The following is a 25,642-nucleotide window of genomic DNA, read 5'->3' as shown; positions in this document are numbered from 1 at the left end:
CTGGGGATCAAAAATGTCTTGACGTGCAACATCGACAGCTATTAACGTTGGCACTAGCTTCAAACCTTAACTATAATCTGCATGTTGTTGGATTGCTGTCGGCAAATTAACTTCGTCAGCTGAAAGTTTGAACGCAAAGCATCATCATCGTTGATTTCGTTACTGGACCTGAATTTATTTTGGCACTTGTCGTTTTTGCTTTTATCTTCCATCAGTCAAATCCAATTGATTGTGAAAGTTTGGTAAGGGCCTCAATTGAACTGATATTACTCTAAACAGGGCTTTTGTTTTACCATCAGTCTTTGGCTGACCGTTTATCGTGTAAAGAAAGAAACTAGAAATCATTAGCAATATGCCACCAAAACGATCAGGATCTGGCCAACAGCTTGCATCGCCCACTAAGACCCATTCTGGAAAGAAAAAATCCCATGGTGTTTCAGGAAATGGGTCTCCACCTAGTACAACGAACGATGCTGCCAGCGCGAAGGAAGAAGCTGCAATAGTGAGTTTGACTGTGTATGTTGAAATTGTCATGCTAACGCGCCATTAATAGTCTGAAAAGGAGAAGAAAAAGCAGAATTTTATTGTACGAGCGATATGGACTGTAGTTATGATTGTTGGATTCTTTATTCTGTTGTCAGCGGGGCATATTTACATCATGGCATTGGTTACCGCTATTCAAATCCTGACATTTAAAGAAGTCATTGCGTTGGCTAATGAGCCATCTCGAGAAAAGAAATTGCCATATGGCAAAGTGATTAATTGGTATTTTCTTGCCACTACAATATACTTTCTTTATGGTGAAAGTGTAATATATTATTTCAAACAGGTAGTTCTTGTCGATTCTTACCTTCTGCCTTTCGCTGTCCATCATCGTTTCATTTCTTATATGCTTTATGTTATTGGTACAATACTGTGTTTGTCGTGTTGATTGCAACGGCTGACGTTTTAGGTTTCATGATTTTTGTGTCCTCCCTAGAAAAGGGACATTACAAGTTTCAATTTGCACAGTTTGGATTCACTCACGTCACGCTGCTTCTTGTAGTTGTTCAGGCTCAGTTTATTATGAACAACATTTTCGCAGGCATGTTCTGGTTCTTTTTGCCGGCATCGCTGGTTATCATCAATGATATATTTGCCTATCTTTGTGGTATCACTTTTGGCCGCACTCCATTGATCAAGATCTCGCCAAAAAAGACTGTTGAGGGATTTGTTGGTGCTTGGATTTCTACAATCATTTTTGGAATGATCTTGAGTCATTTTCTGATTAAATGGGGCTATATGATCTGCCCCGTTACTGTATGTAGAATGTTATTGTTTACTGTTCGTTTCTGACAGACTAGGATTTTACGAACAATGCGTTTACTGGGATGACCTGTGATCCTAATCCTGTTTTCGTTAAGTCGATCTTTAAGGTTCCTGCAGTTTTGATTCCTGTGGTGAAGAGTGCTACATTTGAAATTGAGCCAATTTATTTTCACGTTATGATTATGGCCTCTTTTGCGTCTTTGATTGCTCCTTTTGGTGGATTCTTTGCTTCCGGACTCAAACGAACTTTTAAAATTAAGGACTTTGGCGACACTATTCCTGGTCATGGAGGTATCACTGACAGAATGGATTGCCAGTTTCTTATGGGATTTTTTTCATACATGTATTTCGACAGTTTTATTGCAGTGAGTTCATTTAAAATTTGTTTTGAAATTGCAGGCGCTAACATTCGTTTTGTAGACTCATCACATGAGAGTTGGAAGTGTTCTCGAGACAGCTATTCAGAGTCTTACGCTTGCTGAGCAACTGCAGCTTGTGTCGTCGTTACACAGGTATCTGTACAATCAGGGGGCTATCACTGAAGATACTCTGAAGTGCCTGGAAAATATTGCGCATTAAGCTGAATGTGTTCTTTGGCGGCTGGGTCAGCTGGGTCAATCATTGATCTATAGGATAACTTGTAAGATTAATTTAATGGAATGATTAGAAGAGTAAGACGGACACGTAGGCTCCCTGCAGCGGTGAGCTTTAGTGTATACGTGATATGGTTTACAAGATTGTTCAGCTATTCACAGAATCCTTCAGCACTTACAGCTACTTGCTTGAAGTAGGCACTGTAAATTTTCCTACTTTAGTTCTCGTTTAGTATAGTATATATATATTTTTTTAAGTAAGAGCGTAATTATTCTTGATTTGTATGATATTGCTTCTTTGTGAGAAACTGTTAAAGCATTTGTTGCACAGGAATACTTCCAGTATGCATAACTTGATTAGATAATAAACAAAACTATTTGATACTTTACAATCGATATATCGCTTATTTATTTAAAGGTACAGTCTTTTATGTAAAAAAAAAAGGTATTTTGTTAGCGAGCGAGTGGATAACAGTCACAAAAATAGTGGCGGACTGTGACTTTTGTGATTCTCGCTTACCCTGACTCTCTCTCACTCAGGTTTCTCGAGACGTGGTTTCAACTTTACTCGATATAGAGTGGTTGAGCAAGTTACCTTTTTTTCCCCCACGACTTTTATTGCAACTTGAGGTAACTGAACTCAAGAAATAATTATTAGGATTATGTTTGTTTTCAATTATTTAATTGTGTGTGTTGCAGATTTGCTGACTTGCTATTAGGCCGTCTCAGCTGGTGCCTAATTCAATTGTAGCGGACTCGTCTCTCCACGATCCGCTACCTTTCCTCTTCAGGGCGTTCATCTGGCCATTTTTGTTTTTATATCCTTTATTTGGATACTTTTATTATTACAGATACGAGGAGTATATCAATGGATCAGAATGGACATTTGTGTTTCTCGGTACAATCATCTCGTTCCAAGCCCTTCTCTGGCTTATGACCCATTGGAGCGTCAACATCAACGCATTGTTCACTACAAAGAAGGCCTCGGATCCGCTCAAGGCGAATCTGATTCGTGTTATGCCTGTTGCAAATTCGGGGCAGCCCAGTATTTGCCGTATCACACATACAAAGGTATAAAATATAGGTTAAAGTTTGATGAAGCTGTAGTTAAACCTTTATAGGCAGATGGCCATGAAGAGTACTCGTTTGTTTTTCAAAAGAGACGGTTTGTTTATGATCCCGACACAAAGACATTTAATCCACCATTGTACCCTATCGACGACAAGTGTTTCATTAAGGATTTTCAAAAAGCACCTGGAGTTAGCAACATTGAATACCTACAGAGAAAGTTTGGTGACAACAGATTTGATATTCCTATTCCTACATTTGCAGAGTTATTTTACGAGCACGCTGTTGCACCGTTCTTTGTTTTCCAAGTCTTTTGCGTAGCACTGTGGCTCTTGGATGAACTGTGGTACTATTCGCTATTTACTCTATTCATGCTTGTCGCATTTGAGTCCTCTGTCGTGTATCAGCGACAAAAGACTATGATTGAATTCCGTGGTATGGGTATTCAGCCGTACAACATTTGGGTCTATCGCAACAAGCAATGGGTCGAGATCACTACGGATTTGCTACTTCCTGGTGAGCTTGTGTCGATCGTTCGAACCTCAGACGATTCCGGTCTTCCATGTGATTTAGTTTTGATCAACGGCTCTGCTATTGTGAACGAGGCTATGCTGTCTGGAGAGTCTACTCCTCTTCTGAAAGAGTCTATCTTTTTGCGGCCTGGTGATGATGAACTGGAACTTGACGGACTCGACAGAAACTCGGTACTTTCTGGTGGTACAAAAGTTCTGCAAATTACTCCTGCTGTTAATGCGCATGTTCCGCCTTCTCCCGACAATGGGGCGTTGGCTGTCGCTACTCGAACTGGATTTGAGACCAGTCAAGGTAGTCTTGTTCGAACTATGATTTTCTCGACCGAACGTGTAGGTGCCGGTAACGTCGAGGCTTTATTCTTCATTCTTTTTCTTCTTATTTTTGCCATTGCTGCCAGTTGGTACGTGTGGACTGAAGGTGTTAAAACTGATCGTAAGCGGTCAAAGCTTCTTTTGGATTGTATTATTATTATCACTTCCGTTGTTCCTCCTGAACTGCCAATGGAGCTTACTCTTGCTGTTAACAGCTCTCTCGGTGCTCTCGGAAAGTTCGCTATCTACTGCACCGAGCCATTCCGTATTCCTTTTGCGGGACGTGTCGATGTGTGCTGTTTTGATAAGACTGGTACTTTGACTGGAGAGGATCTGGTAGTCGAAGGAATTGCTGGTCTTCTAAGTGATCCTCGCGATCTTATGGATATTAAGCAGGTTCAGCCCAACACAACTTTGGTTCTAGGCACTGCTCACGCATTGGTTCGACTCGATGAGGGCGAGATTGTTGGCGATCCAATGGAGAAATCGACAGTGAAAGCTCTCGGCTGGTCAGTTGGAAAAAATGACACTCTCCAGTCGAGCAATACCACAGGGCATATTACTAAAGTGCGAATTCTTCGTCGGTTCCAGTTCTCTTCTGCGCTCAAGAGATCTTCTAGTATTGCATCAACCAGTAACAAGTACTTTGTAGGTGCCAAAGGCGCGCCGGAGACCATCCGAACCATGCTGAAGGTTGTTCCTGAGAAGTACGAAGAAACTTTCAAGTACTTCACTCGACGTGGAAGTCGTGTGCTTGCCCTTGCATACAAGTATCTGCCTGATGACACCACCGTGAATAAAATCAACAACTTTACTCGAGAGGACATTGAATCTGAACTTCATTTTGCCGGATTCCTTGTGTTTAACTGTCCTTTGAAGCCTGACGCGATTGCCTCAGTTAAGATGCTGAACGAGAGTAGCCATCGTGTTGTTATGATCACCGGTGACAACCCATTGACTGCAGTTCACGTTGCATACGAGGTTGAAATTGTTACTAAGGAAGTCTTGATTTTGGATGCTCCCGAAGACGGTACTGATGGCGGCGATCATGCGCTTGTATTCCGTAATGTGGATGAGACCAAGATTATCCCTGTCGACCCTACTGTTCCTATTTCTCCTGATGTGTTTAAGAAGTATGATATTTGCGTGACTGGATACGCACTCGCGAAGTTTGTTGAGTATGAACACGTATGGGAGTTGATCAAGCATACATGGGTATGGGCTCGTGTGTCACCAAGTCAAAAGGAGTATATCCTTACAATGCTGAAAGACGGCGGATACACTACTCTTATGTGCGGTGATGGTACAAACGATGTTGGTGCGCTCAAGCAAGCGCACATTGGTGTGGCCCTGTTGAATGGTACGGATGAGAGTTTGAAGAAGATCGCCGAAAATGCCAGAAACGATAAGCTCAAATCGATGTACGAGAAGCAGACTGAAATGCTTCGTCGATGGGGAGGCAAGCAGCCTCCTGTTCCACCTGCTATTGCGCACTTGTATCCACCTGGCCCGTTAAACCCTCACTATCGAGCTGCTATTGAGAAACGGGGAGGCAAAGTTGACGAGAAATTGATTGAGGCGGCATATACCTCAGTTGCTGGTGGCCGGATGGATCGGGATGCCGGTATGCAAAGTGCAGCCGCGTCATCATTTGCAGATAAGATGATGAACATGGTTGACGAAGGCGAGGAGGACGAGGCTCCAACATTGAAGCTTGGAGACGCATCTGTGGCAGCACCTTTCACATCCAAGTTGGGTAACGTGAATACGATTGTGCACATTATTCGACAGGGTCGATGCACGCTGGTTGCGACAATTCAGATGTACAAGATTCTTGCGCTGAACTGTTTGATCTCTGCCTACTCTCTTTCAGTTTTGTACTTAGCGGGAATTAAGTTCGGTGACGGTCAAGCGACGATTTCTGGCATGTTGATGTCAGTTTGCTTTTTCTCGATTTCTCGAGCGAAGGCAGTCGACAAACTGTCTAAGGAGCGTCCGCAGCCAGGTATTTTTAATTTTTACATTATGGGGTCCATTATCGGGCAGTTTGCGATTCACATTGCAACGTTGATTTACATCACCAAACACGCTTACATTCTCGAGCCAAGGGAAGATGACATTGATCTTGAGGCCGAGTTCAAGCCCTCGCTGTTGAATACTGCGATTTACTTGCTGCAGCTTGGACAACAGGTCTCAACCGTGGCCGTTAACTACCAGGGTCGGCCTTTCCGGGAGAACATTTCCGAAAACCGGGCTATGTTTTGGGGTTTGACCAGTGCGGGTGCGCTTGCTGTTGCAGGTGCTTGCGAGCTGATTCCCGAGATGAACGAAAACCTTCGCTTAGTGCCGATGGTAACTGATTTCAAAGTCCGGCTTTCGGGTGCGATTATTTTGGACTTTTGCGGTAGCTGGGTAATTGAGCTTGGTTTGAAATACTTGTTTTCAGACTATAAGCCGAAAGACATTGCGATTCACGAAGAAAAGAGTGCCGAGGACTTAGTAGTGAAGAAGGAGAAGTGATAGATTTATGATTTTGCATTTCCAGTTGGTCACAAGATTTCATTTGTAAACAAGTTGAATAAGTTAATGTACATTTAATCTGTTTGTATGCTGGAGTAGGCACGTTACAATCAAATTATCCATAGCTCAAAACAAGACAACACCTTCCAAGCCAAATTACATGATATTCCAAGCGTCCTCGCATCCGTGGCAGAACTTGCTGCAAGCGACTGAAGCTGAAAGCGAGTATTGGGAAACCGAAATCTTGTCATCGACCCATTCGTCAGCAAAGTCGTCGGTTCCATGAGCCATTGCGCCGACAAAAACGCAGATGCTTTCGTCGGGTTCAAGAGTTTGGACGTAATCCTGAACCTTGAGTGGTTTTGCGTCTGACGAGAGAGTGATTCGTCTGCATTTTGTAGGCAGATGGTCTGTGATTGGATTTTTGATGACTTTCAAAAGTTTTTCGTGAGAGTTCACTGATCTTATGGAGAGTTTATGAAGAAGTTGGACCATGAGACCTGAGAAGCGCTTGAAAGTACGAGGGATTCTGACCGATGGGTTCACTTCAATCAAGACTCCTTTTGCGGTGAGAATGTAAACTTGAAGTTTCCCTGCTTTGTTTATAGGAGAATCGAGCAAGGTTAAAAGACACTGTCAATATATTAATTAAAGTCTTTTGGGTGGTGGATGAATAATTTACCTGATGAGTAATGTCCGGCCTTGCATCTGCAATATCTCTCTGCATTCGCTTAAGTAGACCTTGATGATCATCACAATTTAGCAATGCGTATCTTTCACCTTGTGCGCCATTCTTGGACGGTATCTTGTGAGTTTCTAGGCAAGCTTGAGAGAGCACAACGATGAGACGCTGGGTATTTTTGTCGTGTGATTGTACTGGAACCGCGGCTTCAGGCACAAAAGACGGTACGTCTAAATCTGATCTGGTCCGGTGTGGGGTTCGCTGTGGTGGCATTTTATTTTTGTCCTTTTCGGTGATGATTTGGAGAAAGAAGTCGTGATGAGAGAGAAGCGTTGGGAGGTTAGAAAATTTTTAGTTTTATATTGAAAAGTTTATTTTGTAAGAGTATTTCCCAGTTTAGCAATTTTATAGTTAAGCGATTAATGCGTGGGCAGAACTAGTTTTAATTAGTGAATGTTGAATGGTTGGTTGTACGGGAAGGTACAGTGTGAATCGACGCGTGCATGAATACGCGTCAACTTTGATGCGGTAAAGTAAACAAATGTCTGGTAATCAAGGCAATAATGATGACGACGACGAGTTTGGGTTCACAGATGAGTATGAAGAGTCAGAGCTACGACAACTCGAGGCAAGGGCGTACAGTTTTAGTCAGTTCAGACCAGTCGTGGAAGATGAGAATGCGGATGAGGAAGTCATGGACGGGATCATTAGGAGCGGAATGGGAGAGATTTCAGGGGATCAAGCTGAGTTGAAGATTGCGATTTTACGGGCGAATGATGCGAAAGATGCAGCAATCGCAAAGCTGAATACTTTGAATGGAGAGATCTCAATTGTACGGAGTCAACTAAGTGCAGCCACGGCAGCACATGACCATGCGACGCAAAATCTACGTGGGGTGTTGGCAAGCGCAAAAGATGAGCATTTGATGGAAATTGCAGCGTTGAAAGGTGAGATTGAGCGGCTACAGTCCGAGCGCAGGTTTATGGAGCAAGACGTGAAGGATGCGATGGAGAAGGTCAGAGCTAAGGAGAATAGCAAGCAGGATTTGTCTCCGACTAAGCCTAGACGGCAGGACCGCGGGCTTAGAGACGGGTTTGACCTGACTGTGTCTTCAATCAAGTTGGCCAAGAAACGGCGGAAAGTACAAGATAACCGTACAAATGATTTTGGAAACTATCGTGGGAATGATGTTGGGAATGATACTGTGAATGAGTCTGGAAAGTACAAAGTGAGTGGCATTAAACGGGCACGTGCAAACATACTGACACTCAGTTCCTGCTGAGTTTGGCTAATTTTAAAGTCAATGATGACCGAGCGTTCGATGTTATGACGCAATGCAAAATTGAGCTCAAGACTGGTGAGGACTTCGCGTACAGTGGAACACTTTCTGGAGCGATTCTCTCAAGTCTTGATACAGCTGAAACAGCAGATCTGGCGACCGCAGAAAATAGGATTTTACTGAGGATTCTTGACATTTGGAGACAGGACGCTGTCAAGGATAGTAGGATGCTTTGCTTGCTTTTGGAAGTGCTGAGGTTTGTCATGCAATTTGATGCGAACGAGCTGCAGCTAGGTATGCTGCAGTCAATTGTGGTAACTTGTCAGGAACGATTTGTGCAGCTTGAATCGCGGAGCATGCTATACACGACCGACCCTGCGTCGCGACTACAGTCTTCTATTCTGGACGTGTTTGCCTCCGCCGTTGAATGCGCTGCCGGGCGACGGGATGATGCTGAAGCTGTCGGAAGTATATTAGCGCAGTCTGTGGCAATCGAATTTGTGCTGCGACTGCTGAAAAGTGTGCGAGTGTCTGAGCTGCTAGGGATTCAGTACAAGACTCAGATTGCGCGGGCACTGGAATTTCTATGTTTTGCCGAGTCGTTTGGACCAGTTGTACCTGAAAGATCTGAGCAAAAGGAGATTGAATTTGCAGTTGTGGCCGAGCTGAGTGGGATGTTGGCAGACAATGCGGTTAGCGGATATGTGTGTGACGATCATGCAGATTTTGACGAGTACGAGAACGAGATTGCGACAGTGAAGTTAATGGTGCAGGCAAGTCAAACGCTGACTGAGTTGAGTCAGACAGCAAACGGATTGAAGCTGCTATGTGAACATCCGACAGTTTGCGTTCGGTTGATGTGTGGTATATCTGAACAGTTGGACTATATTTACAGGACTAATTTTCTTGACGGCAATCACGACAGGTAAGATTTTGTCTTTTGGATTGTTGACAGGGTTAATTTGTAGATCTGAACTTATTGGATTAATGACAAAGTTGCTGTACACAATCAAAACGAACGACGAACGAGCTCCGCTTGATGATTCAGTGGCGGGACACGAGTTTATTGTTGGACTATCGCGGATAGCGTTTGCAGACGGTGCTGTATATCATGCTGGACTGGACGAAATGACGGTTGAGTGTGCGCACAAGTTGCTTGGTATGGAGTATAACATTGAAGATGTGAATGCACTGTACGGCGCAGTTACTTTGCGATGATAATTCGGGTATTATATCGGTAATTTACGACAAAAAAGACAATAACGAATGAGTTTAAATGTAAGGCTTGACTTCTTCTTCGAGCATATCCCACAGCTTTTTGCCGGTGTCGGCTTCTTTGAGCCCCGTTTCGATGGAGCGGCACATTTTGCCCTTACGACCGAACGGGATGACGAATTGACCGTTGAAATCTTCTTCCCCAATCTGAGGTGAGAGACCAGCAAAAAGTTCTGTGTACCCACCTAGTCGTTGCGGGTACAAAAGGATAGCGTTTGAAAGGGTCCGTAAGACGACATTCTGATGCCGTTGAAGGTTTGTTTTTAGGTTTCCAGGGTTGGCCGAAACTGAAACCACTGCTGGTTTCTTTGCACCATCTTCACCAATCAAAGCTTCCTCCTTTGCGCGCTTGGCGTATTCGTGTGCGAGAATAACAGCAGCAGCCTTGGACTGGCCGTACTTGAGCGATGAAGCACCCTTTGTAGACCTGTAGTTGACGTCTTCAAAATTAATACCGTACGGCTTCGGGCTTCGGAAAGACATGAGTGACGATACCCAAACTGTTCTGACCGTGCCTGACTTCTCAGATGCCGCCGTCTTATTAAGAATTGGAATGAGCATTTTGTGTAGAGCGAAATGAGCGACTACGTTAATGCCCCATTGAAGTTCAAGGTTTTGCTTTGTCGTAGACCCAGCAGGAGAGTGCATGACACCAGCATTATACCATGCAACGTCAAGTCTGTCAAGCGTAGTGAGCAACGTCTCGATTGCTGGCTTAATAGTGGTCAAATCCGCCAAGTCGACTTTGCAGAATTCGAGTGAACCAGCACGAGGGTTCTGAGTTGAGTAGAACGAAGTCGGAGCAGCCTCAATTAGAGTCTTCGCAGCTTCATACGCAGCTTCATCTCTACCGACAATAATAACTCTTCCACCCTTTGCCCATAAAATTTTCGAAAGAGCGAAACCAACTCCAGAGTATCCTCCAGTAACTAAGAAGACCTTTCCAGCAAGAGAATTGCAAATCGAATCCTCAGTGAATTTTGGTTCTGGTGGAAATGATTGAGTAAAAAAACCCGACATTTTTGTAGCTAATTTAAAGCGAAATTAAGTAACTGTTGATATATATTGTTTTGTAAAAAGTGAAATATTGTCAAATGATTTGAATTAATTAGTCGGGTGGCGCTAACTTTTATAGTCTAAAATGTCAACCGGTTTTGGGTCTAGGCCAGTACACTTATATATAGTAAGCAAGACCAACAAGGTAAGACCAATAAAGTTTAACGTTATTTCTTCAACTGAACTTTTTTTTGTTTTTAACTTAAAAAAATATAAAAAAAGGGAAGAAAAATGGTATGAAATAATGAATTTTTAGTCAAAAAGAAAACTGTCATCTAATTTGTTAATAAAAGAATGCATTGTTCAATCATGCGCTTAAACAATCACAGTCAATCAAATCGGATCTCGAAACTTTTGCTCAATCTCCATCGACAACAAGTTTAGCTTTACAAGGTGAAAGATATATGGCGCTTTAAAGTAGCGACGTTGTTAATTCGATTAGGCCAGATCTCAGCTACATTATCAAGTTTGCAACGATCATTAGATGAATATGATGCTGCTGCTAGAAGAGAAGTCATTCAAGATAAGCAAGACAAAGCATTCTCAAGAATTAGAAATTTTAGAGCAGAAGCTGCAGATGCTCGTACTCAATTCGAACAGCTAAAGCGAGAACGAGAAGAAGCTTTGACAAGTGTGAATAGAGCAGAATTATTAGGCAGAAGACCACATCAATCAGGGACCCCAGATAATCCTTATGCTTCTTCTAACTCATCTTCAATCTCAGCCAATCAATCCGTTCCTGCCGTTGCTATTCCGCGTGAATTCTTAACAAGAACGACAGATCAGCTTGATGAGTTTATTGAACGAGGTCGAGCTGTTCTTGGTGACTTGACTGAACAAAAAAACATGCTTAAGTCAACTCAGAGAAAATTATATAGTGCAGCCAATACGCTTGGAGTATCAAACGAAACAATTAAATATATTGAACGAAGAGCAAAACAAGACAAGGTCTTCTTCTATGGAGGAATTTGTATCTGTTTATTGGCATTTTACTTAATCTTACGACTGTTCAGATAAAAACCTCATTTCTCATTCTCTCCTAACGAAATCCTGTCCAACTAATCGTCGACCTAAAGCTCGTTCGACTGCAGCAAACAGAGTCCGACGTTGCATGTCGTTAATCTTATCATCTGATAGAACATAACGCTGGAGAGTCATTGGTCTTGACTCAAGTCGACTTAGAACATCTGAAATGATCGCGATCACTGCGGTCTTGTCAACCTCATGTTTCTATTCTAATTAGTACGTTTGTTTGTTATTGTAAATGACTATTCCTACCTCATCAATCGCGTTCATCCTTTATCTTAATAGTTAAACATAGCAGAAGACATTTTGCTTTGATTTAAATATACGAAATGGGGCAGTATCTGCACGTGACGAATAATTTACTTCTACTATTAGTTTAGATACCAACAAACAAGCTACAAAAACGACACAAGACCCGCGAAAATCAAATTAATTTAACGATGTTACAATAAAATAAATCATACATAATTACAGATCTGCTGTTTTAATCATGCCGCTTTAATGGCTTACCAGGATACCTCTTGTTCAAAATTTGCAACGCCACAAACACAAAAATGCCTAAGAATGAAAGACTTGTGATGACCGAGAACCCCATGATGTACTTGGGACTGTCTTTCGATGGAAACAAAAATGCGCCATAGATTGTGGCCGACGTTCCGAGACTGTTGACGGTTGCAAGACTGATTGCTCGCGACTCGTGTTCCATATAACTGAATGTAGTAGAACTGATTGCTAGAGTTGCCGCTGTAGTCGCCCACACGGCAGACGTCATGAAGACCAGAAATGCATAACGCACACGCGGGTTGTAACATACCGTAATGATCAAACTCGACGCTGTGAGCACCACCATCCACACGGCTGTTACATATGCTCGGTACGGTCTGAATTTTCGATCACCTGCATAACTAGTCGAAAGATTGCACACGAATGCAACCGCATAGATTGGAACAGTCATGTATTGAATTTTGCTACCTTTGTAGCCCAAACTCTGAACAATAGTCGGATAAAAATATGACAGAGAGGAAGTACCGGTGATGATGGCGTAGCCAAGAGTACACAGCCAAGTTCGCCAATTCAACAAAGCTTGTTTAAGAGCTTCAGTATGTGTTATCTCAGCAACACCATCGACTGGATGCGCAATTGAGTCGTTTTGAAGTCTAGCGACAGCCAACAGCTGCTCTCTTTCGCTCAAATACCGCGTCTTGGCTGGAAAATCTAGTAAGAGAAAAAACGCACAGCAAGACCAGAAAACAGTGACTGCGCCTTCGACAATGAAAAGCCAACGCCATCCTCTTATTCCATGCTTGCCCTCAAGACTAGATATGACTGCTCCAGCAATAACACCTCCAAATGCACCAGCAATGACAGGCGCAGAAATGTAAATTCCAAACCGTAAAGCCTGCTCATCACGCTTATACCACGACGAAAACATAAGTAGCACACCAGGCGCAAACCCAGCTTCCAAGATACCGACAAGAATGCGAATACCAACAAGCTGATGGTATGTCTTGACCAACGAGATCAGACATGTCAATACGCCCCATAGCATCATTAACGTCGGCAGAAAGACAGACGGACGCGATTTCGACAAAATCATATTCAACGGGATTTCGCCAGCAACGTAAAATATGATCATTACAATCAACACGATTGAATACTGGCCAGACGACAAATGCAAGTCTTCTTGCAACCCTGCCACTCGCGCATTACCAACACTATTTTCAATCAGTATTCCACCATTAAATGCTCCCAAAGACTCACTTGATTCTGTCCATGTATGACAAAAAGTACATGATAAAAATACAGGGCAACAAAAACAAATCAATCTTTCGAACCAGTTTGCGCTCTTCTTCAGTTCCAGGAACGTAGTCAGGTATAGCGAGTGCCAACTCTACGAATTCTCCGTCGTTTTTCGCGTCCACTATCTCAGCTTCTATCTGAGCCGCATTCTCAACCGGGACATCGCTTGACTGTCGCTCAACGGCAGCAGCTTGTACTTGCTCACTCTTCTCGAAAAACTTCATTGCTTAATCACCGTTTGATCCACGACTAGGTCAATTCGCGTGGTATTTATAGTCATACAATGTGATTACTAGCGTAATTCCAGACCGGGGTAGACGCCGAAATGTTTTTGGCTGTATCTGATAACACCAGTGGGGTAATGATTCTTTTTCACGTTAGACCGGGCTTATCCCCGGTAAACCTACCCCACACAATTGTGGGGTGCACTATAAAAACGCGGGGCAGATTAAGCAATACATGCTAGCTTTGAACTTTAATTTTGTTCCAACACATTTTTTTTTCCCTAAACTCAGGGCATATCCCGAGAACTTAATAACTCTATCCCCATGTTTTTACGCTTCAAAGAATATATAAGAAAAGTGCAACGTTAGTTTAGCTTCCGTTATTTTGGTTGATTCTTAATTTGAAAGAAAAATATTTTACTCCCGAAGCCTTCAGTCAGACTCAGAATAGCTAACTGCGGGGTCGACACTTCTTAGTGGCTGTGCATCTCCGTCAACTCCTGCGCCACAGAGACAGTGTTCACTCACCATACAAGTAACTCGGGACAATATTGCAGCGACAAGAGAATAAGAATACCTAGAAAGGCAATTCCTTCGGGATACCAGACGTAATGATGTAATTCTATTTTTGTTATCATGTCAGGCATCTTGTGTGGATGTAGTACATAAACACAAATGACAAGTAAAATCAGAATGTGTAGTACATCAGATTTCAGTTGGAACCGAATAGCGAAAAACCGACGAAAATTGGCGAGCAAAGTGGAGTGAGACCGCAAAAAGCGCTTCCATGAGGAAACACCACTCAACCAGTGGGTAAAGGGAGTCGAACGTACGGTTATGACCACTGACAACAACTCAGACAGAAATCGTAGTAGGATGCACCTTCATAACGATACAAGCGGGAGTGCGGATGCAAGAGCAAGAATCGAGAAGATCCAGCAATCAGTAACCTTCTTTGTACTCGCGCACGAGAACTGACAACAGGTCCTGGTATTCAAAATACATTAGCTTCTCGCTCTTGCACAGTCCGCGCCAGGTGCCAACAATAGCTTCTTCAAATGTCCGAGTCTCGTTCAAGAAAACGTACACAAATGCAAACGTGTACATCACAAATATCATACGAAAATACGTGTACCATCCCGCGCTAAGATAGGGAAGAGAGTCAGCCTTATACTGCTCGGCACCGAGCACGCCATCAGAACTGAGCGCACAAGTCAAATTGTAAGTCTGTTGAAATCCGTCGCACTCCAACCGTTCACATTGCGCTTTTTCCGAGAATAGGCAACGTTGTGTTAAGCTGCAGAATAGGCAGGACTGTTTAACAAATTGTGCTGGACCGGTAGACAGCACATCGGCGAAGCACACCAGAAATATCGAGACCAAACAGTTGGCATACGATGTTCACGAGAATTCTATAACCAACTTTAGCCCATTCTTGACCTTAAAAAATTTTCTTGCGAATGGCAGGAAAATATTGTGCCCAGACTGGGGTTTGCGTACCGGCATTAGTGGTGATTTGCTCTTTGAATGTCCACGAGCCTGAGTTCAAGTTGAGCTGGTATTTTCAAATTTTGATCTTCCATGCCGATAATATATTGGCAGTAAGCTGTCTGCGGGCGGAAGTAAGAGCTGCACAACTTGAGACGAAAGTAAAGTGGATCTGGCGGAAAAATATTGCACCGGTTGATACATGCGCCTGTAGCGACCCAGACGAGACCAATCACATATGCACAAGACGTCTCGACCGGAATAGTAAGATCGTCTGTTAATTTGCAGACCACTCGGGCCTCGGAATATGGTGAGTGGTACTTCATCATTGTGGCCTCAAGTCCGAGATCGAGGTCGTAGTTGACCAAACCCTGTCCCCATGCCTCTTCGCCTTGGACTAATTTTTTGATGCACTCCATAGCGTGGGTCGGAAATTTTATATCGATACAAGTAGTTAATTTCAAATGTCGGAATGTCCGCTGTTTCTTCTGGGCCAACGAATTTCATTAGGACAGTCGCCTTCAGCAAGATATCGCTCATATCTCCGGCGATTGCCATACGATCAATCAATGATCTTGTCTTCGTGTAGACAGCCAAAGTAGACAAATCTTCATACATTTGTTCTTTTTCGTCAGATTAGCCATTTGAGCTCCCCTGTCATCGCTTTCGCTTGCAACAATAGTAAGGACAGCTTTTTTTGTCTCGTTTTCGGCAGTTCTGTCTTTGTGCACGGCAGACATCGGTCAAGCGTTAGAGGCAATGCTGTAAAAAGCTTGAGCATATACTCATCCTGATTAGAAGAGTTTCAAGTTGCAGAAATATGAGTACAGAGAAGACTAGACAGTATTGATGACAGACCTCAGGAAAACCTAGTACAAACAGTTTTGCAAAACTTGGCGAAAAAGGTGTTAAGTAATAAACATCTTAATATTGTAAGTTCAGAAGAGTAACACTAAAAGACAAGCAGGTACCGTGATGCCCATTGGTATGCGAAAATGTCATTTTCAGAAAGACCAAGACCACTACCAATGCGGCTAGTGCAGTACGTCCTGCAAGCTAGATTATAATGAAATCGCACAACATTCATACACATCACGTTTGAAGAGCAAAGAATAGGTATCACTTCAATATGATGGTATCGCACATATTACACTTCACGATGAAAGAAAGAGCAGCTTAAGGTTCCTGACAGGCCCTCGTACAAAAGCAAAGGCCGTTGCGCCGCACTACCCGCAAATTTGCTCCGATAGTTAAAATGACGTTTTTGAACTGAACTCGTTTGTCGCACACTATAAAGTCTTATTTGGCGGTGATCTGTGCAAGATAAACGAATTGCGTGCACCGCGCTGCTGACTCACAAGTACAGCCATATTTGACATGGTATTGGTCATATTCAAAAGAAAAAAAAACAGCAATTACACTCCCGACGCCTCTTTTCTCTGACACCGGCGCCCTACGGCGCCAATTTTCGCTAAATGAGGATTATTTAGTTACTCAAAGTTAGTGGCACTCATAAGATGTCTTCACTATCTCTTTTCGCGTTACTGTAATTTAAAATTATTCCGCATCGCGGCCGATGAACATAATACTATCGTCTGCATTGTAGTTACAAATTCTCTATGTAGCTGTTTATGCTTGCAAATAAAACACGCTACAGTGCCTCAAAATGTCGGAACTTTGCTAATCTTATAATGAGCTGACGACTGGCAAAAGTTTAAACTCATCTTATTTGTGATGCAGAGAACGCCTCCAGTCAATTGAGCAAATCATCTTGGAATATGGTGCCTGTTGAGTGCATCTTTAATACGCTACTGCACATTTATATCCTTTTGTCTAAGTTCTAAAGATTATGAGTAAGTTTTATAGTTACTACCTAATCACAAATGGATTGAAAGTCGTACTTCATAATTAGCAATTCAGTTAGAAAACAATCGCAAAATCCGTTGTTTAGGAACTTAAGCAAACTCTGTATTCACGTGTCAATGTGCACTGCATAAATTTCTCGCAGCACGACGGGTGTAAAAACAGATTTAAGTGAAGATGCCGACACAGTTTTCCCCAATTCTTTTCTAAGGCAAAAATCAAAGCCCGATAACCTCTTAAAACAGGTTAACGACAAGGACGACAAGGACGACAAGACTACATTCCTATGCTATAGAGGTCAAGGTGTTTCTGCACAAGACCTTTGATACCTCTTGGTATCCAACAACGTGTTCTCTGAAACTTCCATCTGCTTGCTAATTTCTGTTGTTTTTTTTTTTTTCTCATATAGAAATTGGTCAGCGCGTTAGTTAAAGCTTTGAATTATGGTCTTCAGATTTGATACTCAAATATATTAAACACAGTGTACAGGGTCGTACCGTCAACATCTTGCTATCATCCGTCTTGCTCAGCTACTCCACCACGCAGTGCAATTTGGGACCGCAAAGCAAGTCTTTGTCGATGGCAATAGTGGAAGCAATTTCAACTTAAACGATGCAAGGAGCTCTTTGTTTTACGTAGGAAGTAAACCTTTGACTCTTGTACTCTTCACGCGCTCATATTGATCGGTCAAGTTGGTCTTCAGATAGTCGTACTTTCTCTAAATCACGTTTCAGTCCTTTGCAATTTAGCGCTACAAGGTCGCACGTGCAGAAAGCACACTCTTTTACACATTTTACAAAAGCTTGTCCCAGTGGGATCTGCTTAATTATTTCCAGCTGCCGTGCTTTTAAAGGTATCGAGATTTTGCAGTGCTCATCCAGAACGTATTAATCAGTTATTCAACCTGAGGTATATTTGACATTTCTTAGTTGACAACTTTGCAGAGATGAATGAAGGGCTCTAAGGTTTTACTTTGGGTAAGGTCTTGACAAAACAGTAATTTACTGTTGAAGCCTAACGTTGTGGATAAATCAGCAGAGATTTATATAAGAAGCTCTTTCTCGAGAGGTCGCCATGAATTCTAAGGACAAGACTACTACTACATAAAGAACCTTCTAATATACTCTCTCGTTCAACTCTTCAATACGCACAGTGGTTTCTTGGATTACACCCAGAGTCGTTTCAGTAGGCTTGATCAGCGTTATTCGTTTGCGCGGCTTCCAATTTTAGCTAGTGTGATGGCTCAAGATTCTTACAAATGCTTTACATCTAAGCAATGAGACTGTTACCAGACTATTATTTTCCGTAGCAGGCGGCGAAGCACGTCTAAAAATTCATTATCTTTTTTCGAAAGATCTTCAATGCCCTGTGCCGATGTTAATGGCGTTTTAAAGAAGGAACAAGTTTTGAATAAGAATGTAACAGTAACGAGCACAATTTTATCATAAACTATTTCGAAATAACTTCAAGTACTGAATAATGGTGCTGCACAAGCTAGAAGCACGAAGACTGATGCTTACAAGTTTCGATTTCAGACTTTGTCATGGATTGATTGTGTCAGACATACCAAAGAATCGGCCGGAGCAAGTGCCATCTCAAGCTTTGCAATGATCTGGAAGCGGAATGCTTCGTATACGTTACAAATCGTAATGGTTTAAAGTTTACCGCTTCTGAGTCCGAGTTTTTGAGTTTACTGATTTTGTTGTTCTTGTTGTATTGTGTTTAATGACAGTAGCTTCTGACATATTCAATGTAGTGACTGAGAATATATTATGAGCTGCATTTCGGTTCGCTTGTACTGACTTTTTTTAATTTTTGTGCTGAGTAAGTTAAATGTGTTATTTTAGGATTCATTATTCGTCACTATTTGAAATGACATTCTAAATAGTGGTATTTTTAAATGAGTAGTTCCATTGAATGTACAAGGTTGATTATCAAAGTAGCAGAATCAATTAAAGTTAATGATTCTCCCTTTGATTCTACTATCTGAGCGTACGCTTTTACATGCACAACGTTTAAAAAATGTGGAGCGTTACAACGGAAAATTGCCTATAGCAATTAAGTTAATCAGAAGAACAAGAAAAATTTAATTTGTTGTCAAACTCAAGAAACGCCAGGTTTTCCGTTACAGAACTATTATATCAAATCAGATCAGATATATATGGGCCTCAAAACTCAAAGTTCACATTTCTTGGCAGAATGCCGCTACACGCATTATTGCTGACTTTTGTTTCAGATTAGTTGAAACATGGTTTGTCTGGTAATTGTTTTATGAATCTCACTAATGTACGCGCAATTTGAAAGTAAACAGGTGGGTTTATGTATGGGTTTGCGAGAATGAAGAAAGAGAGAATGTTGGAAGATGTAAGATACGGGCTATGTCCTTATACTGTCTGTTACGGTACTTGTTGCAGTCTCGCTTATTTTACACTGCTAGATTGTCGGCAGTCGTCTGAGATAGGCCAGAAAGCAAGCAAATGGGTCAAAATTGATATTACCGTGAGCCAAGCAAGTGCGTGCCACCTGTTGTGAACGTGATGTACTGATTCGTGTTTAAACTACCCCAAACCTGTCTGACATAGTTTTATAGGAATGTAAATACTATAATGTGTATACAGTAAACTTCGAAATATGTATTTATTAGATTCACGTAATCATTGTAAATTCTCTACTCGTTCTGTTTACATGTAAATTCGTGATTAATGTTACGGTACGCAAATTCAATCAGTTGACGTTATTTAACGTGACTGGTGAATTCAGAACACTAACCCTAACGACTTACAAAACAACGAAAATTCAAAACCAGGGGTAAAGCCATTCATATCAGCTTGCATAATGCAAGAACGCCGACGCGTAAATCACTTGGTTTAGAACCGAAACATCCACACTCTATTTTAGAGCTTGCCTCGGCAGCAAATGTCTCAAACACACAACTCAGTTCATTAATTGCTTCTCACCATATATATCTACGCATCATAATTAAAATGACAAAATCGTAATCCAATTCATAATAAAACCAATACTAAACAATTTTTACTTCCAACTTCCTGCCGGCATACCAAAGTAGCCGACTGCTGGGTCGACAACTTTAAGTGGCTGTGCGGCACCGTCAACTCCGGCACCAGCGACAGTGTTTCCCCACCACACGAGATGCTTGGGCCGATACTGCAGCGCCAAAAAGATTAGAATACCCGAGAACGCGATTCCGGCGGAGATGCCAGACGTAATGATGTAATTGTATTTTGACCACCATGTCAGGTATCTTGTTCGGATGTAGTACATAAACACAAATGACAAGTAAAATCCAGATGTGTAGTACGTCAGATTGTAGTTAGAACCGAATCGTGAAAGACCGCTGAGAATCAGCACTGGGTGGAAATAGCGCAAGTACTGAGGGTAACGTTGGCGAGCAAAATGGAGCGGGACCGCAAACAGCGCTCCCATGAGGAAACACCACTTAACCAGTGGGTAAAGGGTATCAAACGTACGGTTAGGACCAACGACACCAAATAGCAGTGAACCAGTATAAATAGAGTGCGACCACGCACAGTAGAATCGCGCAGGTTGTGTGAACGAGCAGAAGTCAACGACACCATGTGCAAGTTCCATCGCGCCGGCAGTCACAAAAATCTGGACAATAGTCGCCACAATCTGACCGCGGAACACAGCTCGCGGGGGAAGCTTGGAGTAATGTGCCAGTTTCTGATCGCCGACATAAGTCTCAGCCTGGTCTTCAACAACGTATCCGAGAGCACGCGTAAACACACACGCGACACCGTTGCCAGGATTCATGTATCCTCCAAGAATCGTTCCAAGGTTGTTTGTCGACATAAAAGCTCCAGTCGAAGCATACAAAACCATGAACGGGATCAACATCGCAACCGCAACCAAGAAAATACAGACAACAACCCAGACTGGAGTCGTGGTAGGATACACCTTCATGATGATACAAGCAAGCGCAAACGAGATTGCGAGAATTGAAAAGAACCACCAGTCAGGAACTTCCTTGTACTCACGCATGAAAACCGACAACGGATCCTTGTAGTCAGAGTACATTGACTTCTCGCGCTTGCGCAATCCGCGCCATGTACCAACAATAGCTTCCTTAAACGTTCGAGTCTCGTTTAAGAAAATGTAGACAAACGCAAATGTGTACATTACGAACGTGACACATAGGTACATATAGTAACCAGCGCTGACGTAAGGAGGAGAGTAGGCCCTGTACTGATCAACGTCAAGCACACCTTTTGAGTCCAACACTCTGGACAAGTTGTAGGTGTTCTGGAATCTGTCGAACACGGTACTGGTGTTTGGAGGCACGTACGCGGTAAACTTACTGTTTGTATAGACCAAAATTAGCACAATGACCGCGCCAATAATGGTACCGATGTACTGATTAGCACTAGTGAAGAAAGGAAGCACCATTGGTGTTGCATAGTTGATAACTGCCCAGTCGAATGTTGGCAGCGGGTTGAAACCAACACCAGCAGTTGAACCTGTAACATATGCAAGAGTCTTGTTCTTCGGCGCAATCCATGTCATCCAATTGAACGTCGATAACGCTGTGAACAAGTAATCCGGAATAAAGAAGTACACAAATGAGACAGCAAGTAAAATGTTGAAAAGTTTGTACTTTGAAATTGTCCAGCCGTTCACATTACGCTTTTGCTCGGGAACAAGCAACGTTCTGTTTAGCTGCAGAGTAGGCAAGATTGTTGGCCAAACTGCTTTGGATGGGTAGACAGCCCATCGGCGAAGCACACCAGACATACCAAGACCAAACAATTGGCAAACGATGTTCATGAGGATTGTAAAGTCAATGGTCGCCCAGGTCTGATTGTAAAAAATCTTCTCGCGAATAACAGGGAAGTACTGTCCCCAGACTGAATTTTGCGCACCGACGTTAGTGATGATAGTTGCAAACATCTGCTCTTTGAATGTCCATGGTCCCGGATTCAGGTTGAGCTGGTACTTCCAGACCTTGAATTTCCATGCTGGTAATACCCTGGCAGCAAACTGTCCGCAAGGCAACAACAAGAGCTGCACGACCTGAGACGACAGAGTGAAGTGAGGCTGACGAAAGTACATAAGCTGGTTTATGAATGAACCAGCAGCGACCCAAATGATACCAATAAAGTAAGCGCGAAATGTTTCAACCGGGATACTAGGATCGTCGGTCGGTTTGCAGACCGCTCGAACTTCAGGATACGGTGAATGAAACTTCATCATTGTGGCTTCGAGTCTGAGATCAAGATCATAGTTGACCGCACCTTGTCCCCAGGCTTCCTCTCCTTTGAGTAATGTCAAGATACGGTTCATGGTGTGAGCGGGAAAGTTGATGTCGACACGATGATACTCGATAGCGAACTTGAGAACGTCATACGCCTCTGTGGGGCCAATTATCTTCAGCTTTTCGACAAAAAACAAGCCGTCACCCTCTGCAAGAATGTCGTCCATGTCTCCTGCTGCAACCATACGCTCAAGAACAATTTCATCGTCGTAGACGGCAAATGTGCTTGGGTCTTCATATGCCTTTCCCTTTTCGCCTAAGTCCGAATAATCATTTGAGCTTGAGTCATCGGTCTCAGTCGTGACAATGTGGGACTCGATCTTCTTTTCGTCGGTCTCAACTGCTTTGTCTTCATAGATTTCAGACATCTGACATGTGTCCAAACTAGCTTCTGCACTAAATTATAAAAAAAGAAAACTTTAAAAAATTTAAAGGCACTCCACAATGGACAGTAATAAAGAATTGACAGACTATGACAGATGGCTGGAATGAATGGGGGTATAAGTAGTAACTAGGGGGGATAGACTAAAGCGCTATCTTGACGTATCAATTTGCAGAAGAAGTGTAATATCAAACAGAGATAGGCGGAGAGACAGGTACCAAGTAAATGATGGCTAATACCGATACGTCAGAATGGACACTGACTATGATCCCGAGGGGCCACCTGGTATCATGACTATGTATGTTAACTAGATTACCAACGTGCATTAATTAAGCCCAACTCATGATCTAATAAAAAGTCACTGAACTTTGTGTCATCAAAATGCGCCAAATTTAAATTATTTATGTTGAAATACATGAAATACTGTGGGTAAAATGGTGGATACAAGTGATACACTATCGTACAACGGCAATTCAAAGCTGTTTGCCGAGAATCGGATGCACACAACTTAAAGTTTCTAGGGCTAGCGCAGAAGCAGGTACGGTCGCACCGCACGAGCCAGTGTTCGAGTGCCCTGACGATAACGTTTTTATGTGTCTCACCGGGGACCCGAGAGCGCATTTTCACTCACAAAATTTTAAGATTACGCGGTTAGTTTGCTCAAACCTCCCTTATTTATCCGGGGTTGATCCGTGCCATATTTTTGTATTGAATTGCGTGCGCTGTGGTTTAAATTCGCAAAATGTCATCAGTATTCCCGACATGAGTGTATCTTGGTCTTCAAATATAGCAGCCTGAAGTGGTCTTTTGGGATAAGAGGGAACTAATCCAATAGCTTATCCCGTCTGGCTTATCCCGTCGGAACTGATAACGCCTCTTTTTCCCCCTGCCATGGCAGCTCACCTTTCTGATAATTAATAGATCATTATTTTTAATTAGTGAGTTGGTCGTACTGTCTCTAGGATGTGGCGCCGAAAACTGTACCGATATGTATTAGCAGCAGTATATAATAGTAAACTAGTGACTTACATTCTGAAGCAAGATGTTTTAAGCACATGATAAGAAAAGAAGATTTCTTAGTGTGCATTTTAATTCTTCGGTCTTTGTAAACGACAACGGATTAGATTAAAATGATTAGTCAAATCGGACTAATTTAAGTAGAATGACTAGCCAAGACCAAGTCATAAAGATTTACTTAAAACTACAAGTGTCTTTATATGTTGCGTTACTTTTTTAGACGTTATTTTTAAATCAAGGCAAACTGACCATTCTTTATGATAACCATAACTACCAGCCAAAAAAAGCTAAAACAATGCCTCAAGTTTTTAGATGCAATCAATACCCGCACATTGTTGCTTATTATTATGTGAACTCTCCCAACACCGCAGCATCGGTAACGTATCCCAGCCTCACCATTTGACACTTTAAAGCCCGATATCGGTAATCTAAATCATGTTATGAATGTCTATAAACTTTTTTTTTCATCTGTCAAAGAAATGTATCAAAGTTTGCTAGCATCTGAATTATCTCGTGCAAATCTTAGCCTTTACACTAAACTGTCATCTCAGAACTTTGTAATGTCGCGACTGGCTCAAACAGGCTGACATCTTCACAGCCCTCGACAGCGCTTATGCGTCTTTTAAGATTTTTCTTCTCGAACTGTGGGGTTGCTACTTTACTCCCGGGTTCCTCTGTTTCATTATTAAACGCCAATAAAATGTCCAGATGGCTTTTTGACTGGGCCACTTGTTGGTACAATCTGTCCTTGCCCGAGATAATCCTACCAAGCAAAAACTTTGTACCCGAAATGTTGTTGTCAACTGCAATTGCGTTGTCCAGAATCTCTCTTGCAACCTGGCGCCATGACACGAGATCTTGTTTTGTGTATGCAGAAAAACACGACACGTTGGACTCAGCCGAAACTGCAATCATCGCGCTATCAACGCCGTAATTTTCTTGAAGTGTGGCTAGGTCGCCGCGACAGCTGACGTCACCATTGGCGATGCACGTAACGCCAGACTCATGACAAACTTCGGCAATCTTGGTTAAATACCCATCCCTGATTGCCCGCTCGCGTGGTCGGGTGTGAACGTACCGGCAATGCACTGTCAATGCTGCAATTCCAGTAGTGCACAATCGGCGCACTAGTGCGACCGTGTCCTCCTGGCTCTCGAGCAATCTGATCTTGACGCTGATGCCTATATCATGTTTCTTTCCTACATCCCTCACCAATGCTTCTAGTATCGACACCAGTTTATCTGGAGTCTTAAGAAGCGCCGCACCCATGCCAGAATGAACCGAGAAATGTTTGGGGCAACCAGAGTTGACATCGATTCCCGCAACATCTGGGGCTACCATCAAAGCTGCTGCAACCGCAAGCTCTGGGTTTGCTGTACCGAGTTGAAACACAACCTTGCCCTTTTCCAATGTCCGGTGTGTTCGAAATGCTACTGAAGTCTCTTTGTCGACTTGGACAAAATCAACACAGTCAATCTTCTCTGCTCCATATCAGCCCTGATTTCCATATACAATCCTGTCTATTTTACCATTCACAACCCGTTTGCACGTTAAAATCTTCTTGTCCACAATTTCTGGTGCTTTCTAACGTGAGATAAAACTCAATAATACTACTGCCCACTTACACCAAACTAGATCTGCTCCATACTTTAACGCGGCAAGTCGAGTCGGCAATTCGCCTGTCCGCACCTAATTTCAGTCAGCAACTTCAACCTGCCTCGTATATGCACTCACCATCGGTGCCAGCACCAACTTCCCAGCGTAATTAAGTGGTGGCATTCTTTATTTAAGACATGCGTGTGCGATATGCATAATCTGATGAAATCTCATTGATCGAATTACTGATTTTTTAAAAAAAATATGTTGCCCTAGCCCTACACATTCAGGGGTCCGCGTTTGCTTAGAAATTAATTGCTTACAATTCAC

General features: G+C 42.6%; 11 protein-coding genes across 11 annotated transcripts; 4 read left to right on the top strand and 7 right to left on the bottom strand.

Annotated features, from left to right (window-relative positions):
- Window positions 1-132: 132 nt before the first annotated feature.
- On the top strand, window positions 133-1,983 carry V1512DRAFT_264749 (cytidylyltransferase family-domain-containing protein). The gene is made up of 6 exons (XM_066916751.1): window positions 133-242; window positions 328-502; window positions 554-905; window positions 953-1,299; window positions 1,344-1,673; window positions 1,729-1,983. The coding sequence occupies exons 2-6, from the start codon at window positions 353-355 to the stop codon at window positions 1,885-1,887; spliced, it is 1,338 nt and encodes a 445-aa protein (XP_066770827.1). The 5' UTR covers window positions 133-242; window positions 328-352; the 3' UTR covers window positions 1,888-1,983.
- Window positions 1,984-2,477: 494 nt separating this feature from the next.
- Window positions 2,478-6,464, top strand: V1512DRAFT_227191 (uncharacterized protein). The gene is made up of 3 exons (XM_066913870.1): window positions 2,478-2,565; window positions 2,621-2,972; window positions 3,023-6,464. Coding segments are annotated over exons 1-3 (3,666 nt in total). The 5' UTR covers window positions 2,478-2,563; the 3' UTR covers window positions 6,335-6,464.
- On the bottom strand, window positions 6,354-7,321 carry V1512DRAFT_276911 (Alpha/beta knot methyltransferase). The gene is made up of 2 exons (XM_066917887.1): window positions 7,017-7,321; window positions 6,354-6,967 (listed from the first exon to the last, which is right to left on the bottom strand). The coding sequence occupies exons 1-2, from the start codon at window positions 7,287-7,289 to the stop codon at window positions 6,491-6,493; spliced, it is 750 nt and encodes a 249-aa protein (XP_066770825.1). The 5' UTR covers window positions 7,290-7,321; the 3' UTR covers window positions 6,354-6,490.
- A 92-nt stretch (window positions 7,322-7,413) lies between these two features.
- Window positions 7,414-9,602, top strand: V1512DRAFT_264744 (uncharacterized protein). The gene is made up of 3 exons (XM_066916750.1): window positions 7,414-8,244; window positions 8,289-9,220; window positions 9,264-9,602. Exons 1-3 carry the CDS (start codon window positions 7,558-7,560, stop codon window positions 9,511-9,513), a joined length of 1,869 nt encoding a protein of 622 aa, XP_066770824.1. The 5' UTR covers window positions 7,414-7,557; the 3' UTR covers window positions 9,514-9,602.
- V1512DRAFT_34139 (uncharacterized protein) lies at window positions 9,396-10,836 on the bottom strand. Its single transcript, XM_066918347.1, has one exon. The coding sequence runs from the start codon at window positions 10,588-10,590 to the stop codon at window positions 9,568-9,570; it is 1,023 nt and encodes a 340-aa protein (XP_066770823.1). The 5' UTR covers window positions 10,591-10,836; the 3' UTR covers window positions 9,396-9,567.
- A 21-nt stretch (window positions 10,837-10,857) lies between these two features.
- V1512DRAFT_271756 (uncharacterized protein) lies at window positions 10,858-11,643 on the top strand (the record flags this gene model as incomplete). The annotated part of the gene is made up of 3 exons (XM_066917659.1): window positions 10,858-10,860; window positions 10,920-11,019; window positions 11,069-11,643. 3 exons carry the CDS (start codon window positions 10,858-10,860, stop codon window positions 11,641-11,643), a joined length of 678 nt encoding a protein of 225 aa, XP_066770822.1.
- Window positions 11,547-12,021, bottom strand: V1512DRAFT_264739 (uncharacterized protein). The gene is made up of 2 exons (XM_066916749.1): window positions 11,905-12,021; window positions 11,547-11,856 (listed from the first exon to the last, which is right to left on the bottom strand). The coding sequence occupies exons 1-2, from the start codon at window positions 11,920-11,922 to the stop codon at window positions 11,656-11,658; spliced, it is 219 nt and encodes a 72-aa protein (XP_066770821.1). The 5' UTR covers window positions 11,923-12,021; the 3' UTR covers window positions 11,547-11,655.
- A 48-nt stretch (window positions 12,022-12,069) lies between these two features.
- Window positions 12,070-13,879, bottom strand: V1512DRAFT_227178 (MFS general substrate transporter). The gene is made up of 2 exons (XM_066913869.1): window positions 13,414-13,879; window positions 12,070-13,367 (listed from the first exon to the last, which is right to left on the bottom strand). The coding sequence occupies exons 1-2, from the start codon at window positions 13,674-13,676 to the stop codon at window positions 12,137-12,139; spliced, it is 1,494 nt and encodes a 497-aa protein (XP_066770820.1). The 5' UTR covers window positions 13,677-13,879; the 3' UTR covers window positions 12,070-12,136.
- Window positions 13,880-14,944: 1,065 nt separating this feature from the next.
- On the bottom strand, window positions 14,945-15,748 carry V1512DRAFT_34074 (uncharacterized protein). The gene is made up of 2 exons (XM_066918346.1): window positions 15,177-15,748; window positions 14,945-15,088 (listed from the first exon to the last, which is right to left on the bottom strand). Exon 1 carries the CDS (start codon window positions 15,581-15,583, stop codon window positions 15,182-15,184), a length of 402 nt encoding a protein of 133 aa, XP_066770819.1. The 5' UTR covers window positions 15,584-15,748; the 3' UTR covers window positions 14,945-15,088; window positions 15,177-15,181.
- A 4,205-nt stretch (window positions 15,749-19,953) lies between these two features.
- Window positions 19,954-23,166, bottom strand: V1512DRAFT_264724 (OPT oligopeptide transporter protein-domain-containing protein). Its single transcript, XM_066916748.1, has one exon. The coding sequence runs from the start codon at window positions 22,683-22,685 to the stop codon at window positions 20,061-20,063; it is 2,625 nt and encodes an 874-aa protein (XP_066770818.1). The 5' UTR covers window positions 22,686-23,166; the 3' UTR covers window positions 19,954-20,060.
- Window positions 23,167-23,911: 745 nt separating this feature from the next.
- V1512DRAFT_264719 (uncharacterized protein) lies at window positions 23,912-25,589 on the bottom strand. Its single transcript, XM_066916747.1, has 4 exons — window positions 25,451-25,589; window positions 25,342-25,405; window positions 25,246-25,296; window positions 23,912-25,197 (listed from the first exon to the last, which is right to left on the bottom strand). The coding sequence occupies exons 1-4, from the start codon at window positions 25,493-25,495 to the stop codon at window positions 24,251-24,253; spliced, it is 1,107 nt and encodes a 368-aa protein (XP_066770817.1). The 5' UTR covers window positions 25,496-25,589; the 3' UTR covers window positions 23,912-24,250.
- Window positions 25,590-25,642: the final 53 nt, after the last annotated feature.

The sequence above is a fragment of the Lipomyces arxii genome (assembly GCF_038497795.1).
Source record: "Lipomyces arxii strain Phaff 12-163 unplaced genomic scaffold V1512scaffold_11, whole genome shotgun sequence".
In the NCBI taxonomy this organism is placed as follows: domain Eukaryota; kingdom Fungi; phylum Ascomycota; class Lipomycetes; order Lipomycetales; family Lipomycetaceae; genus Lipomyces; species Lipomyces arxii.
The sequence above is the reverse complement of the archived record's forward strand: the minus strand, read 5'-3'. Positions and strand labels throughout refer to the sequence as shown.